We start from the raw sequence: 21,443 nt of genomic DNA, 5'->3' as shown, positions 1-21,443 counted from the left end.
TTTTTAATAATATAAATATAAAAAAAAAATGTTGTCTTATCGCCAAAGTGAGTAAAGTAGAAGTGAATGGTATTTTTAAAGTGCTTTTTTTACTTTTGATAATACATTTACAAAGCGGTGTTAATCAGTTTTGGAAGCATTTGTAAGCTGTAAGCTAGCATAAGTAATAAGGATGTTTGAAGAAAATTTTGTATAGCCCAAATATTTTTCGAAAAATGACGACTAGAATGTGAAATATTTTACTTTGAAATTAAAAAACTTACTCTTTGCATTTACAATTTACCTATGGTTATAACTCTTTCCGAATTTTTATCGTTGCAAACGTAACACCATAGTGTTGGGCATCTATTTTGTTTAAAATTTTAAAAATATATATAGGAGATTGTCTGGAAACTGACTTTTAAACCATTAAGGTCTGCCTTCTGGAAAAAAATTGAATACCTCAAAAACTATCAACTTTTGCATAGTGCATATAAGAGTTTAATTTACTTCTTATTCCCTCAGCTATCACATCTCCAAAGGAATGTATCGAATTACCAGTAACCCTGTATAGTAATTTAACCTTTGAGATAATATAACTGCAATTCTTTAAATAAAATTAAAAGTTGAAAATTATATTTAAATATACTAATAAAGTTATTAAAAAAGCTTTAAAAAGTTGAAATTTGCCACCTAAGGAGACACTATTTGGAAAAGAAAGCCAAAACGCAATTTCTGTGGACTTCGGTGGATAATCCGACGAAGGCCCAGTTTTACAAGAATTGATAGCACAACGTTACATTGCTTAGCTTTAAGTTGCAGCGAGTACGGAAGTCAATCTACCTCAAAAGGCAAAGTATTCCAGTGGCGAAGCGTACGAGTAGACAAGGTAGACACTGTCTACCCAAAATTATCCAGTTATTTGTTATTAATTTATTACGTAATTATTTCATGTAATTGTTGAATTAAAATTTAAAAAAAAAACGTAGCCTGCCCTTACTATTATTAAATAGTATTATAAATAGTTATTTAATAGTTATTATATTAAATATTATTAAATCTAAAAATGATTAATCCAAAGGCGCGCCCCGCCTGACGCACCAATTAAAATAAAAATGCAGGGTTGACACCCAATTAATGTATACGAGCTTCAGGAAGACACATTGATATTTGTATTCCCACATCAAACAGGTGACAAAGGTCCTGCCGCAACAGTATTCAGCCTATTACGTCTACAAAATTTACTCGCGGGAAAGACATTCGAGCTTTTGTCTATCGAAGTTATTCAGCTATTTATTAGCTATTTTATTATACTGTTGAGGGTTATTGTTTATGGACACGCTTGGTCTGGGCGGCTGCATCTTCAATTTTGTTTTGTTGAATCTGCATTTGGCATTTGGTGCGGACGCGTGCTATAGTAATTTAATAATTAGTATTTTTATTTTTCGGTGTATAGAAAAGGTTTTTTTAGTGGTTATTTATCAATGACTGTTCGATATTGGCAATTGTATTTTAGTTTGTGTTAATGATATTATAGATTTATAAGTTATGGTTAAACCTATGTTATGTTTTTTTGTATGTTGTATTTATTTTTATCTATCTATCTTTTTATGCTAGTAGTAATTATTTTTTTATTTTTTATATCCCTACATAATTTTTCTCTTTGAGTTAATATTTCATGCACCTTCATTCTCTATTTCATTAAATTGAATAATATTGAATACACATTTCTTTCTAATTAACGATTTTTATTGTTTGTCTATCCGAAAAAAAAATTCACGCTTCGCCACTGAAGTATTCAAATTCAAAAACAGAAGAACAATGGCAAGAACAGTCCGTTATCGATAATGCCAATACTCAAATTTGATCCTTGAGCATGGCGTACGTGACCAATGTACAAAGAGACAAAGAGAGGCAGATAGAAAAATCACGTTAGTCAGAGAGAGAGAAAAACAATCTGATTCCAGTAAATTATTTAAGATATAACGTGAAGGACAGCTAGCGCCATCTAGGAGTTCTAATTTTTTCAGTGCCATTAACTAGACACTAGATGTCGCGATCAGTACTATTCATACAATATTAAATATTTCATTATAAATGCAACCAAAAAAATAAAAAGGCTACAACGCATCAGCTACTACGTCTGGGGTAGAGAAGAGACTTGAAAATTGAACAAATTAAGTTTAATAACTTGTTTAATAATTTTAATCATTTGTGTGGCCCAAGGAAGATACAAATCTTGCTACTCTAGCCTTACTTGAAAAAGGTTGCTTGCAAGTGTTTTGTAGAATAACTTGTTGTCTCCGCTGGTTAATATGACTTTAATAACGCGGGCAAGTCCAGTTTTTTTTTGTAGAGTCGATGCTATAGCTTTGTCATCGATGAATTGGCCCAAAATAATACCACTGTCTTATATTTATATATATTTTTCACTTATTGAAATCCAGTGCAAATCGATATATTAAACACCTATATGTTAAAAATCATATTCTTTGATATGATCTCTCCATAAATAAACCAAAATTTTTTTTAATTCTAACTAATCAAAACTACTCCCAATATATTTACAATTCGTAATATAGCTAAACGGTTTTAACCCTCCGTTAGTAAGGTGGGGTATATCATACCCCAACCTACTTAATATCTCTATAATTTTGTCCGTTGCAAAATACGTAGCGCCATCTTGTAAGTACCTTTAAATATAATGCCAAGTGATAGAAAGCACGTATTTTGAAGCGCGTCAGTCGCGTGTGAGCTTTGATCGACGCAAGCAAAGTGATTTGGGGTATATCATACCCCAGCTGACCATTCTCGTAACTTTTTTTTCTTTAATTCTTTGTTTCTTTTAGAGTTAAGTATGACATATTATATATAAATTATTATTATTATTATTATTATTATTATTATTATTATTATTATATAATATAATAATAATTACGTATAATATTAATATGTTATAAACCTATAATAATAATTATTATTATTACTCTATTGATATTTCTTGATGGTCATATGAAAAAGAGCAAGAAAAGTTGTTGAGGCTTTGGGATATTTCGGATAATTCATTAGAGGTACCCGAAATACTTGATGAGGAGCCCATTGAATCCGGCTCTGAGGGCGAGTTTGACGACCACGTTAGCCAGCGTTCTGAGGAGTCTGATTCTAAGCAAGAAATAGAAGATGACATTGTCGAGGAGGTTTCGCCTGAAGTCAAGGTATTTATGGGGAGTTGACAAAAAAACTAAACGGGTAGCTAATCCAGGAAATAAGGCTGTGCGTACGTCAGGAAAATATTATTATCCATCTTCCGGGACCAAAAGGTATTGCTAAAGAGGCCAAAACCCCTTTTGATTGTTGGAATATTTTTATAGACGAACTTATTATTGACTCTATAGTTGAATGTACTAATCGGTTAATTCAAACGAAATCTAAAAACTATAATGACAAATCTATCGTACAACAAACAACAGCTTTAGAAATGAAAGCCCTTATTGGACTACTATATATGTGTGGTCGTATTAGGGCTAGTAGGTTAAATTTAGATGAGCTTTGGGCTAGCGATGGATCCGGTATAGACATGTTTAGAGCAACGATGCCTCTAAAGCGTTTTAGGTTCCTAATAAGCTGCCTGAGATTCGACAATAAATATTCTCGGGAGGAAAGTCTTAAAATTGATAAACTAGCTTCAATTCGGGCAATATTTGATCGGTTTGTGAAAAACTCTCTCTAAAAAAAAGCAGCTTATGTACCTTCGGAATATTTAACAATAGACGAAGAACTTGAGTCTTTCCGCAACATCACAAAAGGAGGAGTAGATACGGTAGATCAATTGTCTGCCATTTATAGTGTATCAAGGAATAGCCGCAGGTGGCCACTAAATCTATTCTTTTCCTTACTAAACTCAGCTGCTATAAACGCTTTTGTAATTTTTAATTGCAATACGAATGAAAATCTAAAACAGCGCTTTTTCTAAAAGATTTATTTTTGAGTTTAGTAAAACCGTTCCAAATGAGTAGACTGCAAAATCCGCGAATAAGTCTAGCAGTTCGACGTAAGATTTCCGACATACAGGGGGAAATTGTCCCAACAACAGTTGGAGAAGACACAAAAAGGCAAAGATTTTCCAGAAGGTGTTATATGTGTCCAAGCAATAAAGATCGCAAATCTTTTTACACTTGTAGGGCCTGTAATAAATTTGTTTGCCTGAGTCATGCAGCGGAAACATGCGACAACTGTATCTCTATAGATACGTACATAAAACATAAAGCAATGTATTAGTTGATATTTTTCTTTAGTTATTTGTACTTTATACTTAATCAAAAATTAATTTTTAAGTAAATATTTACAAAATAATAATATATTTTTAATACCTAGTTGCGTCTTGTTCGAAATTTTTGTAAAAATGTAGGTCTTTTGAAAATAAACGTTTAATTTTTTTTTGGTTGGTTATTTGTCATGTGTTTTATTTTTATTTACTTTCAGACCAATACAAAAATATTATTGATTGTTAATATTTCAAAAATGTTTAGTTTATATTCGAAACATGTTTGTTTTTTTATTGGGGTATACTATACCCCAGCTTACCAATCTTGTGACAATTACCAACCTTACCAACGGAGGGTTAAACAATTAGTCATGTTATCGTGTGGATTGGTTAAAATTATATCATTAAATTAAAAACCCATTAGATATTTAAGTATAAGGTATCAATTTTTCAATCCTAAAATATATATATATTTTTAGAAAGCCTTATTGATTCAGCATCTCTTCCTCCATATACGATAACTGCACGGCCTCCGCACACCAAAAGGAACAGCGCAACGCAGATGCCAGTGAAACCATACCATGTTACTTGGGCGCCTATTTTACAATCCAGAAATTGTTCCACACAAACTCCGCCTCATCACAAGGAGAGTTCCGTCTAGCATCAGGACAAGGGCTCGGCTACCAGTCTGCACAACGATTATTATTAACAACAGTATTAATTGTGAAAGGCGTGTATAAATTAAAGTTAGTCATTTATAAAGGATTTGCTGTTATGGACGCTCTAGTAGAGCAAATTCATAGTTTTTAGATCATTTGCAATTTTCTAGGGTGTCTAAAGCATAAGTCGAACTACAAAATAATATAGTTTTAAAAGATGAATATTTAATATTTCTCAATATAAAAACGTATTACCTTCTAAGTAGTAAAAACAAATAGTGCTTAGTTAAAAAGGAATGAATAATGTCTTATGAATTTATTACTTGCCTCTGAGAGGGGAAATGCAATACGCCAGAAGTCTTTACTATCTCTTTGTTTTTTGTTATAGCATACAGATAGCAATTAATTATTTTTTCTGACTGTAGATAGACAGACCAAACTGTGTAGAGCACAGTTAAGTCTAAGATAAAGAGAGGAGTTAAGCTAAGCTAAAAAGAGGTTTTACAAGTAGAGCAAGAGTCTCTGTACTACTATTTACAGTGCGACATAAACTAAACGTATATATGTCCTGCGTATTCCCTTTCGGCGGCCAGGATAAATGGAAATTTTAATTAAGCACTGTCGTTGTCTTTTTAATTATTTAAAACAAATAAATATCTTTAATTGGGTATTCTTGTTGGGCATTGATGATAATTTTCTATCTCCAATTTAATGCATAGAATGATTTTTAATAAAAAGTTAGGTTGTCCTCAGTAAATAGGCCTTTAAATAATTATGATTTACGTGCTTAAGTACTTACTTTATTTAAATCCTAACAAATTTATTTAATATCTTACAGTGAGGTCATATGAGTCCGTTATATAAATTACAAACTTTACCAGTTATCTAAAAAACAAATAAGCACCCCGAGGATGAGCTAAAGTTATTAGTAATTAAGGTTAAGTTTAGGGCTGTACATGCAGTAAAGACTAAACGTCATCTTAATCCAATTACCAACATTAGTCTCCGAAGTCACTACACTCCACTAGTTATCTAGAAAACGAATAAGAGCTAAGATTGAGCTTAACCCAGATACCCCTGAAACTCTTAACGTTTGTTTTTTGTTATATACTTTTGTAAATCTACTTATTGGGTTAAAATAAACATATTTTTCTATTAAAATTTTTTAGTTCCGCTTTTAGGTTTTTCTGTAAAAGCCGTCGGTTTAAACATACGGTAGCAATATTAGGTACTAAAACTCAATTATTCTTGTAAACTTATAAAACTTTATTTAGAAACGAGATTTTTTTTTAACCAAGAATAATAGATTAGTTTTTAGTATGGTAACTTAAAAAACACATTTTTGGATGAAGTGCAACATCACACTTCTGGCATCTGAATGCTGCTTGTTTGTGGCAAAATGCGCAGCGGATTTGCTTTTCCTGATAATTCACAAGATGATCCATCCGATCATATCTGGACTCATAATGCAGGTATTTGCCTGGTTTAGATGGCCCCCGTTTTGTTTCTTTCTTATATGTTTCTAATAATCCCTCAGCAATACACCTCCTAAACTGCAAATAGTTCATTTTCCAGCCAGAATATTTATGAAGTTGACATGCGTTTTGTTCTGCCATATCCAAAGCATGTGAAAACAAGCAAAAATACCACTTCTTTCCTCTGATCCCTACACGGTAAAGGCTTATATTTTGGTCAACCCTATCAACACCGCCCATGTTTTCGTTGTATTTTTTGATCAAACATGGCTGCTCAATATGTATCATTTTCTTTTCTTTCTGAGAGAAGCGTTTGACTTGCTGTGTCGGAAAAGGAGATGTTACATTTGAGGCGATTGTAACAACACTATTGTCATTCCATTTACATACAATATTATTTTGGTTCTCCTCTAAAAGATAATCAAAACTACCACGGGATTTTTTCTTGAACATACTGGATTTTTCAAGAGGGCAATCTGATTACTGAATACTGTTTTCTCGCAGAGTTCCTGTACATTTGAGCCCCCTGGAGGTCAGCTCAGCCAACAGACATAATGACGTAAAAAAATTGTCACAAAAGATATGGAAAGGAGCTTTTTCACATTGAGACTGAATAATATCAGCAAACTGAAGTACAACACTAGCCCCTAAGCCAAGAGGACGATATTTTTTAGAAATAATAGTTGTGGACCCTTGATACGGCTCAAACCATTCAACGTACCCCTTTTTAGTTGTTCCCACCCATACCTTATAACCCCAACGAATTGGCTTTCCTCGGATGAACTGTTTTGATCAATGACCGCCGTAATAGGGTACCAGTCCACGCTATGGCACTCTTCAAGGGGTGTATATGACTGAAATTTCTCATTCAGAGTAGAAAACAAAGGCCTCAGTTTCGAAAACTTATTGGTATTTTCAAGATTGTTGTTATCATTCAGGTGCAAATTCTGCATTATAAAACTAAAGCGATCTCGAGAAATCGCCGAATAGACTAACGTATTTCCTGCGTCACTGTTATTTTCCCAATACATTGACCGTCGAGGGAATGAGTTGTATCCAGAGAGCAGTAAAACACCAACGAAACATTTTATTTCACTGGAATGTATATCACCTTGGCGATTATGCTGAATAGCATACAAATTGGAATATTTTACAACCAAGTCAATAATTTCGTCATCTATAAACTAAAAAAATAGTTCTAAAGGAGATAAAGAATTTTTGGACCACTTGCGTTTACCCACTCTGGAAAATCTTTGTTGATATCACCTTTTTTCAAAGAGTAATTTGGTTTTGAGGTCGATAATTTTGGTCGTTTTTGTAAGAAAGGTAGACAAAGGTAGGTCATCGTCGCTGTTAAAATTACTCTCAACTGTAGTTTGCTTAGATCCCTTGTTTTCAAATATTACCTCAACTTCAGTCATCAGCTGACTTCCAGGGAGGTTGTTTATATCCACTTCATTTTCGTCGCCGGAATCTTCATCAGTGTTATATTCATTTGCGTTAACTGGCGGTAGAACGGCAATAGCATCAGGAATCAACTCATCGTCATCAAGGTTTTCAATTTCTGCCATGAGTTCATGAAGTTTCAAGGGCCGCTTCCAATAACTACAAATATAAGGAAAAAAATCGAATAATACTGGATTTTCCTACTGTCCGTTAAAACGGACATCGGTATTAGAGGTTATATTTTTGTCGGTGAGATGAAAATTTTTAACTTATTTGTTTACAAGTATAAAGATTGATGTTTTCCAAAATTACTTATTCACAAGATGGAAAAATAATATGAATAGTTTATCAGTATATTTACCTATAATTATCCATTGTTTACAAGAAACTAAGCACCTGTTATTCCAAACACTTTCTCGCATACAGAACTCTCCCTTTAAGAGGTTAGAAAACAAAATTTCGCTAAAACACGCGTTTCTAACAACGAATAACCCAACGCCATCTAACGCGGAGTGACAGAGTTTCAAATCTGCAGCGAACTATTAGGTGATTGTTATAACGGACGGTAGGGTATCTGGGTTAAATTACATACTTCAACCTTAAAAAACTTCACCTTTACCTAAAAATTTAAGACTTTGGAAATCCTTTTAGAAATCCTAGCATGCTTAAGGTTAGGTTACAAGGTCTCATTGCTGTTTCATCTAGATTATCTCATGCCAATGTTGGACTTGTGGACATGGTTAACTCGCATAATTAACCCTTTTTGTAAAGTTGTAATTGATAAATATAATTATGTATCAAGTTGAAAAAATATAAAATTTAATGCAATTTTAATAAATTAAATTTAGGTGTTTATTCCTTCTTACTTTTTAGTTAACTCTTTAGTCTTTGTTCATAAAATATTTTATTAATAAAAGCGGATTTAAGCCTGCTGTAAAGTATTAAGTATTGTAATAATATTGTTATATAATTTAAATTCTAGATATCTGTAAATCTAGCCCCGGTACTTAATCCCATAAATCCTACAGTATTTTCATTATTTATTTATCTAAACCTAATGACTAACCTAACCTAATGACTTTAAAATGACAACATCAGTTTATTTAAAATATGTAATCACAAACCTAAAACATTCCTGATCAATTTAGATACTATCAATAAGAATATATTAAGGAATATTCCATTAAAGTTAGAAAAATTCAATATAATAGCTATAAGGGAAAGGTTCCTTCAATATTTTAAATCTTCTGATACCCCGCTAGTTTTGTTGGGATACTTCATAGATCGGGAAATAGAAAAAATTAAGGAAGGCAAGCAGAAAAGTAAGAAATTCAGAGTTGTTCGACAAACCTATTATTTAACATGTCCGTGCTAAATTTTTCTTTCATAAATCAATAATCAATTTGCAAGGGGGGTATCAAAATACTTAAAAATAATTCCTCAAATCCTTTAATATTCCTGTACGCCTGTATCTATTGTAGAGAGATCTATTGAGAAATAGGCATACTTTATACTTTAATCAGCCTAATAGGTTTGTTGTCCAAATATAAATAATATTCATGCAATTCTGCTTTAGACACTTTACAATATTTTAAATTCGATGGTAGTACCCAAAATCGAATTTAAAATATATATCGATCTGATTGTTGTAAATTACAAATGTACAAAGTATTTAAATTCTTTTTAAATTAATTCAGGTATTTGTGTATGTTTTTTTTAAATAATAATAAGGAAGCTTGCACCATATTGTACAAAGTTAGAATAAAACAAACATTTTCGGTTTTTTTGTTAGGTATAAAATTTGCCTAATAATTCAACGTTTGTTGCCTAAGTGCAAGGGCCAACAAATAAGTAAAAAAGTTTCATAACAACTCCGCTAGAAGAAACTAGTGAACCATACATTCAGGGTGTTTTATATAATTTACCAGATAACATCTTTCTTTTAATTAGAATTTTATAGTTTGCGAACCCTACAGCAAAAAAAAATTGTAAATACACATCGATTGAAAGAACATGTTGTTTTAGGCATAAAGGGAATCAGCTTTTTAAAATTTACATTACCGATAGAAATTACTTTTATAATTTATTCCTAATACTTGCAGAATTTTCATCTAAATTTGTAATATAAATGCATAATTTTTCATTCTCTATACCTAATACATAAATATTTTAAAATATCAAAATCTAGATAATCTAAATAAATGAAACATTCCTACCTTTAAGTTGAGTGCTTTCTTTCGTTAGAATACAAAATAATCAACAAAATCATTTCCCAAAATAACGTATTACAAACGATACCGGTCACCCACTTTCCGTTATCTAAATAATAGATAACGATAAAGAAACATCATATAATCAAACAAACCTTCAAAAAATCAATCAGTTCATTCGTATAAGTAAAAAAAAAGACATGCATCATCATCAGGGTGGACCAGGCGGTGGCGGCCCTGGAGGCGGTTGGGGTGGACCAGGAGGACACGGTGGTGGACCCGGTGGTGGTCCCGGCGGTAACTGGGGTGGTCCAGGAGGTGGCGGTGGATCTTGGGGTGGCCAGGGAGGTCACGGCGGCCCTCCAGGAGGAGGCGGTGGTAATTGGGGAGGTCCAGGACACCATGGTGGTCCAGGAGGTGATAATTGGGGAGGACAAGGTCATCATGGTGGCCCTGGTGGCGGTAATTGGGGAGGCCCAGGACATCATGGTGGACCAGGTGGTGGAGGATTTGGACCTGGTGGAGGAAGTTTTGGTCCTGGAGGTGGTCCAGGTGGATTTGGAGGCCATGGTAAGAAAAATAAGTTTTTAATAAATGTTAATCAAAATAGTTCAATTTTGTATCTCATTTTCAGGTGGGCCAGGTGGACCTCCATTTTAATATCTTATAAATAAATAATTTTATGTTTTATTATTTTGTTTAGTTTGTAAGGTAAATAATATATTTTTTTTTATGAAAATAAATATTATTCACAAATATTTACTTTGTACTTATTGTAATAATATTCTCTAGTGATTTTTTAAAATTTAAATTTGGCGAAAACAATAATAGATATTTATAAAAGATAAGTCGTAAATAATATTGCGAATAACAATTAATTTGCGATAAAACTATTATAAAATAATAAAAAATAATAATAAGAAAAAATTATAATTGCGTTTCTAAAAATCAAATCTAAGTTGGTTTTATCATCCGAGTCGAACAAAACAATTATTCTTTATAATATATACGTATAAAATAAATACTTGAATAATCGTTAATTATTTAATCGTAATCTCCTGTCGCTTACCAAAACAATTATTACCAATATTAGACTTATATTAGACTTATAATATAAATTTATTTTGGTGAAATATTTTAAAGCTTAAGTTTTAAAGCAGTCTTACTAAATTTTCAAGACTCTAAGACATAAGTTTTTAAAAACCACTACTGGATATTTTTATTTGAATATTGGGGTTCTTTTTGGAATAAATTTCATTTCAATTTAATTTAATTTTTAGCTAGCTTCTTATCAGAAATCTCGTATTATAAATAATGTTACCTTACTATACTTATATTTCTCTATTTTTAAGTGTATTTCTATGACTTGTTTCTATTTCAAAAATCGATTTACAATATATTCCGAGCCCTTGAAGTTTTTCGCCCTGTTTTTTTTAATAATTGGAAATATGGCCTTACTAAGCTATATCTCTTTCAGAATGTTTCGTTCAATGAAGTACAAAGCGTAGGATTATTTGAAGGTTATTCAGTTTAAGCCGGCCCCAGACGATGTGTGTATGTGGCGAACGTTAGGCATTCGCAGTATTTCGCGGAGCGTGTGGGAGGTTAAGTGCGTGTATTATTCGGCATTCGGCCGCTATCCGAACTGCTGTCGGTTTTAGGGCACGCATCAAAGGAGGTCGCGCTCATTCGCGTTAGCTCCCAGACGGTGTGCTTAGCTACGCACACTTATTTGCCTATTTTGTCTTCAATCAGAGTCGCGACAAGCTTACCAGCGTGTGTTTTTGTATAATATTTTTGATGAGTTGCCTTTTTAAGTTTACTTGAAAATTAAAATTAATAATATTTTTAATATTTATTGGTGTTATTTATTTAAGTTATCATGGAATGGTCTAATGATTTGGTGATTGAATTCTTGGATCTGTACGAATTATATCCCATAATATGGGACCCAAAATACCCAGACCACAAAAATAGGAACAAAGTTGGCGACGCCTGGGTGCAAATACATTCATCTTTTTCAAAGAAGGACCAAAGCCATTTTTTTTTTCTTGTTGAAAGGGGCCAGGGTAGCTATTTTGGGTGGATAGTTTTAGTTGGGACACCCTATGTATAAACATAAATATAAAACACCTAACATAATCGGGAAGTTGCCAAAAAAAAAAACGATTTTTAGTATTAAAAACTGCAGTGCAACGGAAAATAATCAAAAGGAATTTTTTGAAATCCGTTTATTTAAGTTATACGGGTTTTTAGTATTGTATATACCTATTCAATATGAATGAATCATGGAGTGACGTCAAAGAGTACGTACTAAATAACGTCATAGAAAAATGTTAAACCCCTGTAACTCTTATCAATTTCGAAATTATAAAAAAGATACGTATTCTTTTATTTTTTATCCTCTATCAAATTCCGAAAAAAAAAATAGAAGAGTTCTCTATTTTATATTTATATATTTTTTCTGAATTACTTGGGTATAGGTATTTTTCTTAACATTTTATACCTAAAATGCTACTCACCTTGAACGACTTTTATTTAAGGAAATCATCCACCATCTTCTTTTTCTTAGATTCTTTTGTTCTTCTTTTTCTTTTAGCAGCGAGCTACTTCCTAAAATAACCATATAGGCCGCAACCGCAGCCGCTTGTTCATCGTCACTATCCATATTTTTGTTTAAAAAAACCACTACTACTCCTCTCCGCTACTGTTCTATAAGTGAAGCCCCGTGGCGAACGTTTGCCAACAAAGATGCGATGTGGAATGTATCCCGAATGCCGCAGCGTGTAGGAGGGTAGCCGAAGCCGCAGTACGAAGGTATATTCGCCGAATACATATATCGTCTGGGGCCGGCTTTAAGAAATGTTTAGCTCATACTGTTTTCATTATGTTTGAATTTTTGCCTAAGTGGTAGACTTTTTTAGCATTTGTCGTGATGCAGGCACATTTGGATTTTCGGGACTTAGTTGTTGAGTTTCATTATAATGATAGATAATATTCTTGTTCTATATTTCTTCGCCAATTTTAATCAATGATGTATGTACTGCTGTTAACATTCGACTTTATTTGAACCTAAATGATTTATTCCAAAAAAAATTGTTTGTTTATTTCAAGTAATAAATTTTCAACATCTTTGCTCACTTGGGAATATGTACCTTCAATTTCTAAAAATCAAGATAAATAACGACAAAGTAACTAACAATTTTAACTTGTACTATTTATCGTATTGTACCTTTCGGAAGCATTACAAATAAGCTACTACTGCTGTTCATTCCATCGATGCTAGACGAGAACACCAAATAAGGGGCGCAATAAGAATATTAAATTATAAATAGGTAAAAAATGAAAAATAGGTAATTAGGTTGCGTTTTAACAACGTATATTAATTAAGCACGTACAATTTATTGGAAGCCTGAGAGAAAAACTAAAAACTTAGTCTTTTAATAAATTTATTATGCATTTCATAACTAAGGTTTAGCAAATGAAACAATTGTAATATTTTTATCAACGGAGAAAAGTGTTTGTGCTTGATGGGGGTGCTAAGACATCTGTGAACAATATTGATAAGCTTGACAGCTTAATGAAGCATAATGGGTTGGTTTCGGATGACAGCAATGTTGACCATGAATCCTGGGTTGGTGTATTCTAAGGTAGTTTTACAGATTTTTTTTTCTTTTTAATTTATTATTCTTATTAACAAAGTATATTATGTTGATGCTGGGTTATAGCTGAGAAGAGAAAATATTTTTGATTATGGTTTTTATTAAAATTATTTAGGGGTTGTGAATTCATAAAAAGGTTATTTCTAGTTAGATTCCTTTTAATTAATTTTTTTTTTATAATTAAATATTTGACGATATTACAATCATGCTGCCCATTCATATGAAGAAAAATGGTGCTTATTTTTTATGAGAATCTACTTTTTTTTAACTATTAGTATGGTTTCTCCTTATGGTAATTGATTGTAATCTATTGTAATAATTAAAAGTATGATCATAATTTGTAATCGTCATATTTTGGTTATTATTATTTAAATTATATAATTTGAATGATTGGATAGTATTAATTCGTAAATCAATTTCTTTGGTAATTAATTAATTGGGAATTTACTTTAATTTTTTATTTTCTTATTCTGTATGCCATACCTTCATTATAGTGGGGTATAACACATATTTTATTTTATTCTTTACATAATGGTAAGTCAAATATATCTCTCTGGTGCTAGGTTAGTTATTTTTTATATTTTAGGTTTTTTTCTACAAGGTTCAATATACAGTTGGCAATGCGGGGTGGTTTCGATTATCTTTGGGGCACATGGGAAGTCATTTCTTTATATCATGGCTGATAATAATGCAATTTCGGCGACCCGGTACAGCGGTATTTATGGCACACAATTTTTTACAATAGAACACCTTAATGTCCGTTGTTTGGAAAATACTGGATTTGATGAACTACATAATTATTTACATGATTATAAATTTGACATTTTTGCCCTTACGGAAACTTGGCTCTCCTATAATCAAGATCTTCAGAGGTATAAAATAAATGGTTATAAGCTAGTAACGAAGGATAGAGTAACTGGAAGCGTGGTGCGCAGCGTGGGAATTTATATCAAGTCACATTTACAATACGAAATTATAGATTTAAGTGTTATTGTTTTATTCCTTTATCGCCCGCCTTCCACTGACGATTTGTTCCTGATTTTTTTTTGAAAATTTGTTAGCCTTAACAGTGCCTTTTTATGATAAAGTTTCTTTAAACCCTCAAACTATTTGTCGAGGTTAATTTGGGTTATAAATAGATTTAATTTAAATCAGATAATTACCGAACTTACCCGATTTTGCTTGCGGATTAATTCTTGTAGCTTTTTGGACGTGATAATAACCAGTAGAGTGCTCTCCGTTAAAAGCTGCAACTCAATGCCAATTTCAACTATGATTTCTGATCATTGTCTTATTTATGCTATTTTTAATGTTCGTACAGAAAAAACTAAAGCCAAATATTTTAAATGTCAGGACTACAACAATATTTCTAATAATCAAGATGCCTTTGATTACGCTGCTAGCCGTTTACCATGGGACGAAATTAATTTTTTTCTCCTAATATAGATGAAAATTTAAACATTTTTAACTCAAATATCAAATATTTAATTCACGAATTTGCACCTACACAACTAAAGAAAAATAAAACTAAGCTTTTTACTCCATGGATAACCGATAACATTAAACTACTTGAAAACTAAAAGTGGTAATTGTCTCCAGTACTATCGTAATTTAAAAGATTTTACTAAACACGCATCATACGTAATACACAAATACACAATCATACGTAAGACAAATGCTTATTATCGCAACTTATCTAAAACATCTGGGAAAAAAATATTATACAAAGACCTGCCCCATTATCTGAAGCAAATGTACTCAATGACTTCTTTGCTACTTCTAATAAATTGAATGACACCACTTGCAAACAAAAAATTTCCTATCAAAATAACAAAGCTTTCAATTTCCCTAATTTACTAAATTTTAATCTTATGGATGAGATTACTTTAAAAGATATTATAGCATCAATTGGTTCTAATTTAGTAGGCCATGATGGATTATCAATAAGAGATAATATAACTTGTTTTCCATTCCATAAAATATATCTGAATGTCAATCCAGGCTTAGGAAACAATTAAGTACAACCACTTGTCCGGTAAATCTTATGAATGATATCAAGCATTATGAAAAACAAAAACAATTAACAAACTTATTTCTTCCTTATTCTGATTTTAGTAAGGCATTTTTCACTCTTAATCATGATATCCTGCTAGCTAAATTAAATTTCTTTGGTTTTTCTAATACTTCTATTGCCTTTCTAGAATCCTACCTGACCAGCAGGTTTCAATGCATGAAGATTGATTCTCACCGCTTATACTCAAAATCTAAATATATTTCTGTTAGCACTGGGTACCCCAGTACTCAGGCATCTCTATAAGGATCCTTATTAATCTCATTATACGTAGCTGATATGAAAAATATATGTATATAAAAAATATAGCTATATCTCATTCAAAACTAAAATACGTAGATGATGATACGAGGATTTATACGTCGTTCTCATTAAACTCCTTACTACACTCACAAACACAATTTAACTTCGACTTTATGCTAAGGCTCATAACTTGAAACTAAACCATTCAAAATCATATATCTTATTTCTCGAATCCAGTAGAAATAAGATAGAATATGTTTTTCAAGACTTTGTAATTAAAATAGACAATACCTATGGTTAATAAAGCAAAGAATGTGGGTACTATTTTTGAAAATACTTCGTCTTTTTCAGCCCACATAAACAAAAAAATTGCCACTGCTTATATGCGATTAAAATATTTAAATAATTTAAAGTGTTACTTACCGGGTGAAACCAAGTATTTTTTGTGAAACTTTTTGTGAAAGTTATATTACCCCATATCTTAATATTCGTGTTATTCTTTCAATATCAAATAGACCCAAATATTATATGTACTCTTTCATATACAGAATTTTAAAGTCAAGAAACCCACCATATCTAAAAAAAAATTCCAATGTGCATGAACACAATCATAATGCCAGATGGTACTTGGGACGGGGTTCCTCGACATACAACAGCAGCTTTTTAAAAATTATTTGGTTAGGTTGCAGTTCATTTGTGGAACAGTTTGCCTTATTTTGTTAAAGATTATTCTTTTTATAACTATAAGAAACATATTAAAAATATGCTTATGCAGTCACAGTATGTTGCCTAATAAATAAATATTTATTGAGATGAATGTGAGTTGGATTTTCCAGTCTCTTTTCATTCAGGTTGTGTCATATGCATATAGCTGTACTGTGTCAAGCCTACTACATTTACTTACATTTTAGCCACCCTCATTTCCGTTTCGCATTTAATAAGATATACCTGTATCATATTATACAGTGCATCCCAAAAGTTATGTCTAAATTCATTTAAAATTCAGGGGTGTGTTCGAAAAAAAAAACGCTCGGATCTGTCGATTTTTATTTCAAGTTGCGCATTTTTGTACGTAAAGTTTGTATATACAGGGTTGCTCTAAAATAAATTACGAGCATCAACTTCATTTTTTCAAATGAAAGCACCTTTTTTTTTATTTCATCTTTGAATTTCGCGTGGAATTCTACGTATGTTTCATGCATCATGTCCTATACCTAAAGTCACAGTATAAAGAACAAGACAGTAGGTCCACTCTCTTGCGGCCGTTTGAAGTAGGGACTTCTAAACAGTGCCGACTTTTTTTACGCGGTCGTAAATCATTATTTAGTTTCGACGGCAATCCTTTACTATACGGGGGGTGTTTGAAACATTTTTAATAAGGAATATTTTCGTACATCGCGGCGTGTAATAATATGGAATTTTTTGAAATTAAAGGCACTTTGTATTATTGTTAAAATGAAATTGAAAGAATATTATTAAGTATCTCTTTTGAACAAATAACTGTAAGAAAAACACTTGGTAGATAGCTTTAAAATTAAGTTTATTAGAATGTACACAATTAAATCTTAGCTTTACGTTCCTTTCATGCTCTTTTCTTAACTGACCAAGAAACTACCTACCTAATATTACATACACTTAATTAATAATAACTTCGTTAATATACCCATTTTTTAAATATTTAATAAAATTTACATAATAATGTGATAACAACACTCAGCATATGGAACTCGGTAACAGTGAAATATAAAAAGGCAGTTAAATAAAAAAAACTTATTAAATGCCTAATTATTTGCTTTTTAAATAGAGGATGAAAGAACAAACCACTAAAATTCAAATAAAACGAAAATAGGTGTTTTACAACCTAGAATTCATATAAATATGTAAAATAAATATAGTTTTACATTGGGGATTATAGTACACATCAATATTTTGAAACTTAAACCCTTAAAAACCACCCTTAATGACGAAAAAAATGCAGTTTTAAGTATGGTTAGACGGTATAAGTGGCTAAAATTTATATCATTCAAATTATTGCAATGCAACTAATAATAAATCGGATAGCTTTCACTATTAAAAACCACCACTAATAACAGAATATTACCAAAAATTTTGCATTTTTTTAGATTAAAATCACGATTTAAAAAAAATATGTACTCTAAATCGCTGACACTTTTTGAACATATTATTGGTACCTATATATAGTCCATTGTAGAAGGCTACGCTTTAATTTTTGAAATAAATACATAATTTTTTATGATAATTTTTTTTAAAACTGCAATTATTTCTATTTTATTCCTAACTTTTTTAATTTTTATGCTAATGACTTACAATCAAGTTTATTTTTAAAGTTTTTGATAGTACATACTTGAAAAAATGTGCTAGATATTTGTCTAAAAAACGTTTTTTTTTTTTAATTATTTCATGTTATTATTTTACGTCATTATATTTTGTTATCTAAAAAAAGGGGTTATGTTCACACAGTTGTATCTTAGCGCCTATAGCACCTAGATAAATCAAGCAAAAGCCAATCTTTTGTTTTTAAACCAACTTTTGTTTATTAGATTTTTTTGTAGGATCTCAATTTTCCGAGATATTTAAGAAATACCGAAGAAAAGCGTGTATTTTTTTCTATAAACTAATCCATTTTTATTTAAAAAAAAATGTATATCCCCTTTTACTCCTGCAGCCATCTACGCAACATATCGCCGGCATTTTTAATGTACAAAATTTCCGCACAACGCTATTATAGTTCTAATATTGAAGACGCCCCCGTATAACGCAGTCGCCACCGGGCAGCAAAAAAGAGTAGCATCAGAAAGCGAGTGAGAAAGGCAATATTTTGGGCGGCGCTTAGAGTAATCCTTCTATTCTAGTTTATGTTTGGTGCTAAAGTCAACAGTTATCGAAAAAAAAGACGATTCATGTAAAAAATAAAAAAAGAACAAAAATTAGGTTAAATGTTCAAAATGGTTGCCATTCACGGCTTGACAATATCCAAGGCGATCAATAAAGTCTCGTTGCACATTTTTAATCATTTCCGGAGTTATGGCGCGCACTTCTCTGCGAATTCTCTCTTTCAAGTCGTCTAGACTATTTGCCCTATTAACAAATGCCTTCGACTTGAGGTATCCCCACAAAAAAAAGTCCATTGGTGTTTGGTCAAGCCATTCGATGGGTCCTCTCCTTCCTATCCACCGATTGGGAAAGGTTTTATCCAAAAATGTACGCACAGTGGCAGCATAGTGCGGAGGAGCGCCATCTTGCTGGAAAATTAGTTCTTCGGCAGGATAGTCTGGGTCCAATGGATTTGGAAATAAAGCTAGTAATGCTGAAACTAATTCAAATTGAAGAAAATCGAGATACACTTGTTCTCTTAAAGTCTGTTCAAAGAAAAAGGGACCTATTACTCTTGCGCGCACTATTCCACACCACACATTTAGTTTTTGAGAGAACTGGGTGTTTACCTCCATCATCCAATGCGGATTTTCTGTTGCCCAATATCGACAATTTAGTCTGTTCAACTACCATTCAAACAGAATGTAGCTTTATCGGAAAAAATAATATTTTTTACTAAATTATTATTTAGATTGCACATGTTTTGTAAGCGTTCACAAAACTCATTTCGCCTATCGAAATCGTCATCAAATAACTCTTGTCCAGGAATAAGTTTGTAGGGGTGATATCTGTGCTTTTTAACTATTCGGTGAACTATAGATTTCGTCATGTGTAAATTTGCCCCAATCTGCGACAAAGGAGTGCATGGATTTTCTTCCAAAGAAAGCAAAACGTCAAGTTGTTCATTTTCATCTCGAGCAGGACGACCAGATTTCGGCAGATCTCTAACATGACCAAATTCTCTAAATTTAGCCTCTATTCTACTCACCACCTTTTGACATATCGGAGGACGATCAGGATGGATTTCATTGAATAATTGAACAGCTTCTCTTTAAGTACGTGTTCTATCACCAAACCCAACCATGCATAGAATTTCTATTTTTTTCTCGTTCCGTTAACTTTACTATTGTGAAAACCGCAACTTTGCTCGTACACTTCACACTTGACAATATCTGTTTGGCGTACAACTGTCATACAGTTTCTATGAAAATCCACGGTTACCAGCCAACAATAAAAAAACACGAATGAATGGAATTTTGCTCTGTATAAAAATTTTCAGAGATAAGGTGACTCGTAAGGTGAACTTCAATAATAATGTTTGCTCATCTTTTTTTCGATAACTGTTGACTTTAGGTATAGGACATGATGCATGAAACATACGTAGAATTCCACGCGAAATTCAAAAATGAAACAAAAAAAGGAGCTTTCATTTGAAAAAAATTAAGTTGATGGTCGTAATTTATTTTTGAGCAACCCTGCATATACAAACTTCACGTACAAAAATGCGCAACTCGAAATAAAAATCGACGGGTCTGAGCGTGTTTTTTTTCGAACACAGCCCTGAATTTTAAATGAATTTAGACATAACTTTTAGGATGCACTCTATATATTTATATATATTGGATGTGTTTGCTCTCCTGCGCTTCTCTGATTCAGTCGTTGCCAACGACTATCATATGATACATTTGATATTGTTATCATATGTATATAGTTGCTATTACTAAGAAAAAAATTGTAACCCCTGATATTCAGGTTTCAATTAAATAATAAGATCCATAATATAAACCCCGGCCAATATGAATATAAAGGCAAATAAAGAAAAAGGAAGCTGCATTAGCGTGTAGGGTTCGAATTAATCACCCATAATTTACATTTCGACAAATATGGGCAACTCTGTTAAAGGCTAAATCAATATTTGGGCAGTAATGTATAGCTAAAAAAATTCCTGTTAAAATTTGAATTAGAAGGCATAATCCTAGTAAAGACCTGCCCTGTGTACATAAATACAAAAAAAAATGATAACTCTCATAAATCAAAATAAATCGAAAAAGATATTTTTAAGTAAGGTTTTTTTTGTTTTGTTTCCTCTTTTGTTGTTTTTTCTTAAGGATGTATCACTTAAAAGTGCCTCTTGTAGAGATACTTTTGAGAAACGGTTTTTATAATCGAGATACATTCCTATTTGCTAATTTCAACGTACAATTGTTTTGTAATTTTTGATATTGGCAAATAAACGTTTTGAATTTTAATGTGAATTAAATTACTTTTGAGCCTCAAAAGATGGATTCAAGCATTTTTTATAGGACTTTAATATATACAGTAATATATACAGGGTGTTCAGAAACTATTGTGCCAAAATCTAAGGGTGGATAGATCTCGTCAAAACAAACGTTTTTTACTTATTAACCCATAGGCGTATGTGCATTCGTTCAGAGATAATAGCGCATAAAGCTCCGCACAGTGGTATCCAAACTAGAACATGGGGAAACCTGTGTGTACCAAAAACTGTGATAGTAAATGACATAAAAAAAACAATGAA

At 31.9% G+C, this 21,443-nt stretch overlaps 3 protein-coding genes across 3 annotated transcripts in view; 2 read left to right on the top strand and 1 right to left on the bottom strand.

Moving 5' to 3' along the window:
• LOC126735622 (nephrin-like) overlaps nt 1–6,769 on the top strand; it is a 1,136,035-nt gene extending 1,129,266 nt beyond the window's left edge. Inside the window, exon 13 of the mRNA XM_050439679.1 lies at nt 4,723–6,769. Within this exon, the coding sequence (XP_050295636.1) occupies nt 4,723–4,904 (182 nt within the window). The 3' untranslated portion in view covers nt 4,905–6,769. The remainder of the gene's footprint in view (nt 1–4,722) is intronic.
• Nucleotides 6,770–6,857: 88 nt separating this feature from the next.
• On the bottom strand, nt 6,858–7,948 carry LOC126735661 (piggyBac transposable element-derived protein 3-like). The gene is made up of 3 exons (XM_050439729.1): nt 7,784–7,948; nt 7,099–7,561; nt 6,858–7,024 (listed from the first exon to the last, which is right to left on the bottom strand). Exons 1-3 carry the CDS (start codon nt 7,946–7,948, stop codon nt 6,858–6,860), a joined length of 795 nt encoding a protein of 264 aa, XP_050295686.1.
• A 2,227-nt stretch (nt 7,949–10,175) lies between these two features.
• Nucleotides 10,176–10,791, top strand: LOC126735637 (uncharacterized). Its single transcript, XM_050439701.1, has 2 exons — nt 10,176–10,603; nt 10,668–10,791. The coding sequence occupies exons 1-2, from the start codon at nt 10,234–10,236 to the stop codon at nt 10,691–10,693; spliced, it is 396 nt and encodes a 131-aa protein (XP_050295658.1). The 5' UTR covers nt 10,176–10,233; the 3' UTR covers nt 10,694–10,791.
• The last annotated feature ends 10,652 nt before the right edge of the window (nt 10,792–21,443 follow it).

The sequence above is a fragment of the Anthonomus grandis genome, chromosome 4, assembly GCF_022605725.1.
Source record: "Anthonomus grandis grandis chromosome 4, icAntGran1.3, whole genome shotgun sequence".
In the NCBI taxonomy this organism is placed as follows: Eukaryota; Metazoa; Arthropoda; class Insecta; order Coleoptera; family Curculionidae; genus Anthonomus; species Anthonomus grandis.
The sequence above is the reverse complement of the archived record's forward strand: the minus strand, read 5'-3'. Positions and strand labels throughout refer to the sequence as shown.